This window comes from Aspergillus uvarum (genome assembly GCF_003184745.1).
Source record: "Aspergillus uvarum CBS 121591 unplaced genomic scaffold BO82scaffold_141, whole genome shotgun sequence".
NCBI lineage: Eukaryota > Fungi > Ascomycota > Eurotiomycetes > Eurotiales > Aspergillaceae > Aspergillus > Aspergillus uvarum.
In genome coordinates, this window is record NW_020291438.1 from 1 (window position 1) to 10,911 (window position 10,911).

A 10,911-nucleotide genomic window follows, 5' to 3' on the forward strand; every position below is an offset into this window, starting at 1 on the left:
CTAGCATCATGCAGTGGACGGTGACTGTAGCCACGCGCTTGGCGATCGTAATAAATTGGAACAGGTTGTACTGACTCATCAAGAAAGACAGGACGTGTGCGAAAATTCGGTGAAACTTCAGACTAATAGTGTTACTACCTGTATGTCGTCGCCGGGCCTGGTTTCCACCCACATACCATGATTGGATGTTGTACTGGCACCGTTATCTAAATCCTTGCCATAGTGTTCGATGACATACTGCAACTCAAAGCAATGTGGCGGCTTGGGCAGACATTTCGATGGGATCGAAGCTCCGAGGCACTTTTGATAGCACGAGTAGAATTGGTTGTAGTCATCCTTTCTCGATCTTAGCCCTTTGTGGGCCTCATCATTAACATCTTGGAAATGTCGGTATAAAGTGTCTGGTCGTGGGAAACCTCGCAGACATTCTGGACATAAATACTTAATCGTTGATTGCCGAAGAACCGCTTTCTGTGTATTGAATTGCCTCTGGAGGCTAGACATATTGGAGGGAATGAAGTCAAAGGAAGAGGATTAGCAATGCGGGGTAGAGGATCTTGGATGGGTCTTACACTCCTCGTCAAGTTTGACGGTGTTTGGTATGTTGTTAAGTGGTACTGTATCGGCAACAGGTACCTGCCGAGGATCTACTTTCCACTAGTGCGGGAAAGGAAACTCTCAGTATCTCTCCTTTAACATACTGATACATTATCCTTTCAACCAATCAACGGAAGAAGATCCTCTTCTCGTTCTCTTCTCGCTTATCTGACTTGGAATGGCACTTAAAATGAGGAACATATACTACAAGGACTCCCGGCAATTACTGAGCTCAGAGATATGGCGGATAATGAAAGCAACAACCAAGCCTGTCAGTGAATATATAAGTTTTGTGGGAAGCAACCAGCGAAATACATTTTACCACGCAAGAAATTTGAGGGTCAAGATGGCTGAGTTCCACTACGAAATCCAACGTAGTCTCCATACGTAAAATTGAGAGGTACTTCTCGAGCCTTCACTAAAGCAATCCGAAATTATTTGCTAGTAGAATCTTCCCCATTCACGTCGGAATATGTGGTTCATCAATTGCTGAAAGCCGTCTTGATATGAAGACTAATTGTTGTGGCTGGCTTTCGAAAGCCCCGGTTCGACTTCGATAAAGGCTAACTCTCATGCTTCAGAGGGCAAACCGGTTTCATATGACTCTGATGACCGAGAGGAACTGTTCATTTGAACTAAGACAGCAGGCTAATTAGCACCAGAATGCTGACAATGTTTTATTATGGCCTCTCGTACTCCGACTGACCTTTTTCGGCATCATTGGCATAATGTTCAACCACAAACATAACCTCGAAGCACTTGTAACCATACCGTAGCTTTTCGGCAGAGATTGAAGCTCCCAGAGCCTCCTGATAGCAGGCGAGGAATTGTTTGAAATCGGACTTTCGCATGCTGAGACCCCTATGGATATTGTCTTTCTCGGTCTTAAAGTGGCGGTAGAGGACATCGGAACGGGGGAACCCTTGCAGGCATTGAGGGCAAACGACACTTATAGCTGACTTCTGAATAATCACTTTGAAGGCACTTAGCTGTTTTTCTAAGCTCGCCATATTGTACTTTGATAGACGAACCTGATGCCGTACTGCGCTCCGGGGAATTGGAGAAATTAAATAAGATAAGAGACCATGTCAAAGACCATGTCAACAGTAATGTACAACTCAGACTGATTAAAAGACCCTCCATCGACTTTACCGAAACACTGCTACTCTAAAAGGACCATTTTTCTGAGGCAACCAAAACCAAACTATTACTGTGCGTCGACGAGTCATATACATTCTATTTACACTAATGTAGAAATGACTGCAGTCACAGGCATTGACCTTCACACCACTTTATTCGTTCAACCAAAATAACTGATTGGATCAGAAGCACTCCGGCTGAATTTGCTCTTACGGTTTTCCTTTGCCTCATTCCGAGCTGTATCCAGATCGGACTCCTTGAATCGTCCTTCGCGTATCGATTCAGCCATCTGATCCAGAATGATCCAATTCCAGCCAGCTTTAACCACTGCAAGTGTTGCCGAGCCTCCAAGTCTCTTGAACTCGCCCCAAGGAAGGCGGTCATAAAAACGGTACCGAAGGTATGTTACCACGAGATCGTCAGGCCCTCTTTCCACATCAGCAAAAATGATGATCTAAACATGTCAGTGGAGAGACCTCCAAGAAATTCAAGGACATAGCGAACCTCTTGATCTTGCGATTTAGCTTTGGTAAAGGCCAGCCATTTCTTGAGGCCTTTCCAGGACGGGATAGTATTGGTAAAGCAGTCCATTACTCCTCTGAGTAGAGTACCAAAAATTCAAGGAGAATTCAAAGATTTAGGGAGACCTAGGCAGGCGACGGATTCGAGGCAGTTCTGCATATGTGACTGAATTCTGTGGCTCGAGCTCTTTACTTATAACTCGTATGTCTACCATGATCCGCCTCTATGTATAAGCTAATGCTTGGGGTGATTTTTGGAGTGGTAGAAGAGATACAAAGGCTATCAACGAGCATTATCTCCAATCAACCTGATCTCGTTTCTAAACGAACAACCAAATTGACTCTACGCATACGTTCTGCGTCGACGTGATTCACGAAGGCTCTGATGAATGTGTATGTCATTCACAATAGTCGTATTCCATTTCAATTAGTGTACGGTATTTAGTCTCACTACCACCACTTTGCTTAATACTACAAGGATCGAGTAAAGCTGTAATGCATCCTGCTATGTTGACTTATTCCGCCCCGTTTCGATTTGTTCTGTTTTGTTTCGTTGCGTTTAGATCTGTTCCGTTGCGTTCCGTTGCAATCTGCTGTGTCCCGTCGCGCTGGCATCCATACTGTTTTTTTTCCATGCTGCTCCAGTTCATCGAATTGTTTTTTTTCAGCTAGTATTTTATGTATTTAAGGCACTATGATTCACACTAATTGTGAATGGTGGCGCTAGCATTTCGTCGCGGAAAATGCCGGTCGTTCAAACCGCTTTTCTTAGTTGGTTAGAATCCCTGTAGACGCATCACGTGAGGTAATAGGAGGGGCATAGTCCCCACATGACGCATATCTCACTTGCCAACATCTTCCGAGACATCGTCAAACTTCGGGCACATATTTCCTGCCTTACGGGAAAATTTCTGGAGGCTAAAAGCTACCAGCCAGGACTACCAGCCAATGTCTTAAAAAGTACACAACTTGTTGATACTTGAACAAGTTCCTTTCGATCAGCGCATCGTGTGCAGAGAAGCCGCAATGGCCGTGGACCAGTTTTATTCGAAAATATCCGTGGATGTGGAGCGAAATGATGAGATTCTGGAAAAAGCCAAAGAGGTCTGCTACCTGATGGTTGCATCTAGAATTATATGACACTTACATAACTTATAGTTAGATGCTCAGTTCCAGGAACCCGGAGTTGAAATTGATAGTCACTGGACACCTTATACTATTAAAGTGGTTCAAGGCATACCTGTCGACCGCCTCGTCGTATTTCGTCCTCATGAGTCAAACAAACTATTGGGATGTATCAGAGTATACAGAGCCGGGACAACAACGAAGTTATGGGATGTGTTTGAAACGGATGGCATATTTATTGGCAAAGTTCCGAAGGACTGTGCTTTCGAGGCGATGTTGGTGCAGGTGAAGATGCTCACACTGAGGAACCATGAGAGTTGAAAATCACTGGCAGATTATACTCATCGCCCTTCAAAGCTGCCTCGGTTCTAGGAATAGACAAGACAAGTGACGCGACACGATCTTGAGTGGGAACTGTGATGATCGCTGAGTGCTGAGGATTATTTGAGTTCTTGTGGAGCTGATAGAAGATATCCAAGAGCTCCGGTGGTACCGCAAATGCCACCTCGAGTGGTTTTCCTGTTTCGAAGAGGGATTCGTTTCTGTTGTACATACTCAAGCGTTGCATGCTGTTATTTTCTGCAGTCCCTCGTGGTTGAGTTGCATCACGGATTCCGGGATTGGGCATCGTTTGAATGACGCTCTCGATAGACTCCATGTCACCCTCAGGATCATGATGTTGGCCTTAATATGTTAGTCATCACCATAAGTTTCCAGAATTGCTTCTCACTGGGGGGAAATTACCTTCGTAGGAGAGACGCCTTCCAGGGGAACTATTTTCTGAATAAGACTGTCCTTCAGGTGCCCATACCTCACCCCGTAGTATATCAATTGTTTCCCAGAACTCGGAAGTTTTCTTTGTCAAGAGCTCTGGAAATCGCACGCTTTGGCCCCATTCTTCTATTGCTGAATAGAAACCGCTATACTTGATCTTCGGAAGACCTGAAACAGAATATTCAGTCATGCAAAGGTAAAGTGTCTCGCGACCAGCGATCTTGAAAATCTTGGAAGCAAACTGCCTCGCATGTCTCTGTATGTGCTTTTGAGTTCTTGACTTTGCAAGAGTCGGACCACTCAGCAAAGCTTTCCATTTTTGAAGTCGTTGAGATTGAAGATAATTTAGAGGTGCTGGATCCCTTGAGCCGAAGGTAAGAAGGACTTGCTCGAGTCTTCTTAGGAAGTCTGTGGTTTTCTGAGCGGAGTCCATGCTGGCTAATGTCGGTGATGGCGTTGACAGGAAAGAACGGCGTAGCACGGGGCGGAACAGAACAGAACGGAACAAGCAAGAGGTGGCTCCCATTAAGTAGTCAATTCCCCGCACGGGTTGTGGATCAGGGCAAGCTTATATGACTTGTTCTATCCAATAAAACGACCAAGTAGAGATAGATGTGCTTTTCCGTAGTGTTCCGTTACGTACGAAGGGAACCTCTAATTTGCCGGATAGGCTTGCCAGTAAGCATGTGGAATGAGCCGGGGTTTGCTTCCGTTCCAGACTGGCCATGCTCTTATTTCGTCCTGATGGCGAAGGTTCTGATACTGGAATGCAAACCGTACAGAGATTACGAAACTCAGCGCCTCGCTATAGACTCAAGCTATACGCCCTCTGCTGCCAATCAAGGGCAGGATGTAGGAACAGAACGGGACAGGATGAGACAGACTACAAGAAACTAGATTAAATCCCGATGCTAACATCAAATTCTCTGGCATATTAGATGACGATCTCCAGGGAATTAGAAGAATCAATCTCAGCCCATGTTGTCAATGGGTTGCAGCGCTAACGCGAGCCCTCGGATAGGTCATGCATGATATTAACCTTTGCATCCATGGTCTCGACTGCGCCGCTGCTTTACAATCACACAAATTGCGTAGAACGCAACGCAAGCCCTGTCCATCTTCCCACTCAGAGCTGATCAGATAGCCGCTCGTATCTCAGGTCAATGCAGTGGGAAATAGAAAGCTTGCTCTAAGCGCCGCCACAAAGAGCCAGCTTTTTCTTGCTGACCGAGATCTTCGATTGTGCCGTGACTTCATAAGTAGCATAAATAGAGAATCATCTCTCTAGAATATGGCTAGTTCTCCTCTTCTGCTTAAGATCGGAAGTAGACATTGCATTTCATTCAACTCCGCTTTAATCAAAATCTTAAGTCATTCTGGTCAGCATTGCTTATTCTTGTCGTGCTTCGATTTGAATGCTTACAGTTATAGTGGGAAGATACCAGAAAGATGGCGCCTCTCGGTCACGAAGATTTGAGAAATGTCGTTTCGGTGCTAGCGCAAAGACTTGATTCATTGAACATTGACTATGCGATAATGGGAGGCGCTGCAACCTGTTTGTTAAGCCCAGACCCGAGCCGGAGGACACAAGACGTTGATCTCGTTATTCATGTTGACCACCGGAAAATCACCGCCGACCGTCTTACGAGTACACTTCTTACCTCGTTTTCGGCTGAATTTGAAGGTGTCAATCAATTCGGACATGTCATTCCTGCATACAGGCTTCACCGACCAGGAGCAGCCACTCAGTTGGTGGAGCTGGAAGTGTTTGACTATAGTAGTTGGCCACAACGTCCCCAATACAACCTCAGCACCGCTACACGGAAGATGCTAAGAATCAATGATCAAGTGGTCAAGCTCTTTAGCCCAGAATGGATCCTGCGGGAAAAGATTTTATCCCAATACCAGCGACAAGGTAGTGCTAAAGAAGCAAACGACATTCGTGATATCATCACTATGATACCTCTGACTACACCTGGCATTCCAGAACTCGACTTCAACGAAAACCAAGAGTGTCAGATGGCTCTAGGAAATTTGCTGCAAAAGAGGCCAGCTTTGGTTCAAACTCTGAAAGCAAAAATCAAATGCAGAACCATTTTTCAAAACTAGTAAGTCTTAGAATATTATCCTCTCGGGTCGCTTGATAACTGAATGATGAAACTGCGCGCTTTAGGAGATTCCGGAAAACGCTGCCTCTGCCCATTGTCGATGTGCCAGGCTTAGGTGGTGGCTTCTGAATGGAGGGGCTAACGACATTTCATTCCCCACCGATAACCGGAGATAGTTGCGATTTGATCTGACCCTGAAGTTGAACACAATCCGCGAGATTTTCGGTAGTCTATCATATGCTTCTGTGCGCAATTTTCCGACAAGAATGAAATATGAATTGTAGCCGAATAATGAAAACAATCCCGAACTAGATCTAAACAGGATTTCCTCTCATATCTACTGGCATCTCTTTTCCCGAGCCTAGACGTTTCGTAACGCGTCGATCAATGGGACCGAAATTGGCCTCATGAATCCGACCAAAGTTGTGACTGTACCATTCCACTGCAGTTTGATCTGGGCAATGATCAAGAGCATCATTGTCAACCTCTAGGTACCCTGTCATCAGAGATACCCAGGACCTCAGTGACTCGCCCCACGCAGAGAAGCCTTTTTCTGTCTCTTCATCGATTGCAGCCTTAACAAAGCTTTCCAGGAGCGTTTGTTCCAGAGGGTAGCACAGGTTGCCGTAAGTCTCAAATCGCTTTCTCGGCGCTCCAATTTTTGCTTCAGTCAAGGGGCGGGGGAATTCGTCCTGGAAAGTGTGCGCAAACATGTTGGGAAACAAATACACTTGCAGGCCTTTTTCTGTTGGTTCGCCATTTGGATAATCAAACACTGCACAAGACCGATCCAAGCGTTCATAGCCAGCATTTATCTCCTCCAGCACTTGCTGTGGGTTCGGATAATTCTCCATGATTTCAGAAGGAGGTACGCGATTCGGAACACTTTGTTTGAATCCTGCGCTCTCGAGCCGTTTAATAGCAGCGGTATAGTCGTTGTCTTGCACCACAATCATAGGAGCCTATAGAGAATGGAGTCATTAGTATCGGTATGGTTGAATTAATGGTGTGCTATGAGAGGAAAATATTACCCCGACGGCGATAGGGACACCTAGATACCACATTGCGAGGGCTCCCCAAGGTACTACAATGAAAGGTTGAAGGGTTTCGCTAAGTCTTAAGGAGAGCCTATCAGGCTCAGTCTCCCTCAAGCGCCTAAACATAGTCGTGATGGGAAATGTGATGGAAAGAATTCTTAGTGATTTGCTTCGAGTGGTTATGGAGATTCTCGCAGAGCATAGATATAGTATCTTAACAAGGAGGTAAGGAAAATAGAAAGCTTCGAAATGCTCCTTGCGTACATAGGGTATTTAAGAGTAGCAGGTCAACCCGCGTTCCACTATCAGTATCGCCTGTCTTTATCTCGGGTCAATATAATGCCATTCCGAGACTAATATGGCTGAATCCTCCAAGGAAAATTAAAAGTGCCAAGACATTCAACTGCATCGCGGCCGTAAGTGGCATTTTCCCTTGATCTAATTCTAATGTATCACTCAGGTAAAGATGGACACATTCTCTGTGATCACCTAATGACAAGGCTAGTTAAATTTTAAAGCCTGATCGGAACAGCTCCACGAAGAGCTAAGATCTCGACCCGTCCAATAATACGAGGAATTCCAACGCTTCTTATTTCTTGATTTTCACATCTTTCAGCTTCTGCATGCACTGCAGTGATCCAGTAAAGTATATGGTCTGCTTCTTAAAGCGGATCGTTGATCTTTGGTCTTGAGTGGCGTGTAAAAGTACCTTACCAGATGCTGAGATATGTTGACCCCACTAGCAAATGATCAACCTGCCGATACGATAAAATCTTTGTCAAACATGAAAAGAGCTAAATATGTTTTGGCGTCGACGGATCCCAGCAGTCAGACGGGAGAATAAGTGATAACCTTTCTCAATCTTTGTTGTACAGGTCGGCGAAGCTGCGAAATTTGCTGGATGCGGCGGGTGACGGCTCGCTGTCGTGGCGGTTCAGTGTCTGATTTCGTTAACCTTTAGCTTCAAATTATGCGATGACATTTCTTATTTGAGCTTGACTTAAGTAACGTAATTGTCAGCCCGAGCGAGCCACGCAAGCGAGCGGCCACCCAAAACGCCAAATGCCTCACCATATGCCTCACCAACATGTATTTCTGATTCGGATATAAAATTATAGTGTTGTTGAAGCCCCAATCACACATTTCTAACATCTTTTCACCCAGTTCCTCGATTAGGACATGTCGTACGTATATGGCCCAGAACACCGCAGTCACCGCAGCTATACGAGTTGAGCAAGATTGAACAGTTTTTATAGCCTCAATGGCGAGGAGAATTTGGCCCTCTTGATATAACCGCTTTTCTTCTAATGATTTCGGCTTTCTTGGTGGTGAAATTTATTATTAAATTGCTTTCGTTTCTCGGAGGTGGGAGGATTCAGGGGGTGGGTCGCTCGGTTGACAATCACGTTACCGAGAGTTGTGAGTACACAACTTAACGAGACGAGAGTAGCAATGCTTATTTCTACTCTAAACATAGACATCACACAACATGGCTAATCCTTTCTAAGCATACTGTGGTATTTCGATCAGAATACACCCCAAATTTTGTTTCTGAGGGCTGGCCTTGTGCCACGTGCAACCTACACTCGGGAAATCGGAGTAATCTCGTTATCATACATTACAAAAGCCGCTTGTCCACTATTGGGCAGGTCCAGGTGGCATTCCAGCTTCAAACACCTCGACTGGGTTTACCACCGAACAAGGAGGTTTCGCCCAGAGTCCGCCCACACGCATCACCAAGCCGATACCGCGTCAGTAATTGCACAGTTTCGGTATTCTTTTGTGTGAAATCGTACAGCCAACACCCGCTTTCAGTGATTGATCGGGGTATAGGAGGAAAAGGTTTCTCAGCTATTTCTTCTGCTGAAGTTCAGTAACGGACGGAACCAAGCAAAGTCGTCAAGTGCAAACGCTCTAAAAGCAAAAGTCGTACGAAGGACAGTGATCTCAACGTTTTCTAAGAGAGAAGCCTCACTCAGAGTATCATCTGTAGCGTGCAAGGTACAAGAGAGAGCAGCAAAAAGGCATACACCAGGTCAGACAACGCATCGGCGACTCCGAAGAGTCTAAGGCAATATTACCAACTCTCCTTGAGCTTGCTATTTGTGTTAACCGAGGAGAGAAGATCACGATCACATCTATCGAGCGCAACTGGCAGATAGTTCAGCTATGCTTAAATCAAGACTCAAGAGGGGCGTCGGCTGTCATCTAGCACTGTGCTTGTCGAAAATGGAAGATTTTTTATCTGCTTTCGTCATCGCCTTGTCTTCTTGAGTTTTGATTGTGTCTTCCTCATCTGCACTTTCACCAGCAGGGGTTTTGTCAAAATCCTTGTCTGTTTTCTGTACCGGCCGTGGATAATATGTTTCCTAGTCTGTATTAGTAAGCTGACGGAAAGGCGACCACGCAAGGTACCGCCTACCAAATGAGACGAGAATCCCGACCAAAATCCTGTGGAATCAGACTGGAATGTGGTCACTTGACCCGATTCTCGAATCCGAATGCCGAGGCAAATATCAGCGTCGCACAGCTTGCTATACTCATAGGCCTTATGTATAAGGCTTTTCTTCCGCCGGTCTCGTTTCTGTCGCACTACCTTCTCTGGTGAACTGGGAACCTTGGGTAGCTTCTCGTTATCCTTTGAAGTAGTTCAACTAAAGCTCCTGTCTCCGGATAAAAAAGAATCTTGTCGATAATGTAACTACACAATATTGGGACTTGTAAGTTAGTCCAATTGCAATCCAGGAAGAAGAATCGCTCGACTTATCACTGGAGCGGTAGCGAGTCACCATGCCTGGTGCTTCTTTTGCTTGGTGGCTCACTCTGCTCGCAGACACCCAGGTCCACCGAAACTCACTGCCTGCGGCTCGCCCGTGCCCAGTGTTACCTTTGTCTGGTGGCTCTCGTTGCCCGCGCCTTAAAATCGCCTGCTGTTCTGCCTGCAGCTCACCTATACCTAGAATTGGTCATGCTTAGTGTCTACTACCATAGAGTCAAACAACCAAGACACCTAGGAATATGATCCCAGAGATGCATCACGCGTAGCCGTTTAACTCAATTGTGTGCTTACGATGATTGAGACAGCTGGCCTCTTTGGACTTATACAAATTGGCGCTGATCCTCGATAGTTACGAGTTTGTTCACGAATAGCCGCAGGTGTTGCTGTTGTATGGGCAGGGGAAATTCGAGCAGATACAGCTGAATGATTCGGAGTGGCGCCAACACACAAGCCAATGATGATGTTATCCAATGAAGCGTCCAGTGCTGTAACTGCCATCATTACGGCTAGCGAGCATAGGCTATTTGGGGTTCATCCGAGCGGTAGAGATAGATTTGAAGGTGAAGGCCGGCGCCCGTTTTCCATCATTACTTCTTAATATAATCGCTTGGAGGGGTTTTGAGTATATCTCAAATGAGGGCTTTAAAGGCTCCATGGGGGATTCTCCGAGAATGAAGAGGCTAGACGGGATTTACGATAATTCGACTGTCATAATTTGCTGCCTGTTGTGCAGTATCTGGGAGTTTGGGTACCTGGGCCTTCGAGAGATTGAGGAATAGCGTTTTCTGACTTGGCGTGGTCTGGGCCTGGAGATACGCATATTCTGTGCT

The 10,911-nt window shown here is 45.7% G+C and overlaps 9 protein-coding genes across 9 annotated transcripts; 3 read left to right on the forward strand and 6 right to left on the reverse strand.

Annotated features, from left to right (window-relative positions):
• Window positions 1-593, reverse strand: BO82DRAFT_36507 (uncharacterized protein). The gene is made up of 2 exons (XM_025636985.1): window positions 173-593; window positions 1-115 (listed from the first exon to the last, which is right to left on the reverse strand). Exons 1-2 carry the CDS (start codon window positions 502-504, stop codon window positions 79-81), a joined length of 369 nt encoding a protein of 122 aa, XP_025485544.1. The 5' UTR covers window positions 505-593; the 3' UTR covers window positions 1-78.
• A 399-nt stretch (window positions 594-992) lies between these two features.
• BO82DRAFT_411182 (uncharacterized protein) lies at window positions 993-1,607 on the reverse strand (the record flags this gene model as incomplete). Its single annotated transcript, XM_025639784.1, has 2 exons — window positions 993-1,232; window positions 1,304-1,607. 2 exons carry the CDS (start codon window positions 1,605-1,607, stop codon window positions 1,168-1,170), a joined length of 369 nt encoding a protein of 122 aa, XP_025485545.1. The 3' UTR covers window positions 993-1,167.
• A 290-nt stretch (window positions 1,608-1,897) lies between these two features.
• Window positions 1,898-2,328, reverse strand: BO82DRAFT_370280 (uncharacterized protein; the record flags this gene model as incomplete). The annotated part of the gene is made up of 2 exons (XM_025637205.1): window positions 1,898-2,191; window positions 2,242-2,328. The coding sequence occupies 2 exons, from the start codon at window positions 2,326-2,328 to the stop codon at window positions 1,898-1,900; spliced, it is 381 nt and encodes a 126-aa protein (XP_025485546.1).
• A 330-nt stretch (window positions 2,329-2,658) lies between these two features.
• On the forward strand, window positions 2,659-2,972 carry BO82DRAFT_36513 (uncharacterized protein). Its single transcript, XM_025636990.1, has one exon. The coding sequence runs from the start codon at window positions 2,754-2,756 to the stop codon at window positions 2,928-2,930; it is 177 nt and encodes a 58-aa protein (XP_025485547.1). The 5' UTR covers window positions 2,659-2,753; the 3' UTR covers window positions 2,931-2,972.
• Window positions 2,973-3,122: 150 nt separating this feature from the next.
• Window positions 3,123-4,152, forward strand: BO82DRAFT_360095 (uncharacterized protein). The gene is made up of 3 exons (XM_025636747.1): window positions 3,123-3,362; window positions 3,417-4,075; window positions 4,136-4,152. The coding sequence occupies exons 1-2, from the start codon at window positions 3,285-3,287 to the stop codon at window positions 3,702-3,704; spliced, it is 366 nt and encodes a 121-aa protein (XP_025485548.1). The 5' UTR covers window positions 3,123-3,284; the 3' UTR covers window positions 3,705-4,075; window positions 4,136-4,152.
• Window positions 3,879-4,858, reverse strand: BO82DRAFT_36522 (uncharacterized protein). The gene has a single exon (XM_025636996.1). The coding sequence runs from the start codon at window positions 4,681-4,683 to the stop codon at window positions 4,084-4,086; it is 600 nt and encodes a 199-aa protein (XP_025485549.1). The 5' UTR covers window positions 4,684-4,858; the 3' UTR covers window positions 3,879-4,083.
• Window positions 4,859-5,235: 377 nt separating this feature from the next.
• On the forward strand, window positions 5,236-6,423 carry BO82DRAFT_36586 (uncharacterized protein). The gene is made up of 2 exons (XM_025637018.1): window positions 5,236-5,536; window positions 5,589-6,423. The coding sequence occupies exon 2, from the start codon at window positions 5,607-5,609 to the stop codon at window positions 6,264-6,266; it is 660 nt and encodes a 219-aa protein (XP_025485550.1). The 5' UTR covers window positions 5,236-5,536; window positions 5,589-5,606; the 3' UTR covers window positions 6,267-6,423.
• Window positions 6,424-6,579: 156 nt separating this feature from the next.
• BO82DRAFT_408081 (uncharacterized protein) lies at window positions 6,580-7,329 on the reverse strand (the record flags this gene model as incomplete). Its single annotated transcript, XM_025639668.1, has 2 exons — window positions 6,580-7,227; window positions 7,297-7,329. The coding sequence occupies 2 exons, from the start codon at window positions 7,327-7,329 to the stop codon at window positions 6,580-6,582; spliced, it is 681 nt and encodes a 226-aa protein (XP_025485551.1).
• A 2,177-nt stretch (window positions 7,330-9,506) lies between these two features.
• Window positions 9,507-9,940, reverse strand: BO82DRAFT_298911 (uncharacterized protein; the record flags this gene model as incomplete). Its single annotated transcript, XM_025632007.1, has 2 exons — window positions 9,507-9,671; window positions 9,725-9,940. Coding segments are annotated over 2 exons (381 nt in total), but the record flags the coding sequence as incomplete, so codon positions are not given.
• Between the last annotated feature and the right edge of the window lie 971 nt (window positions 9,941-10,911).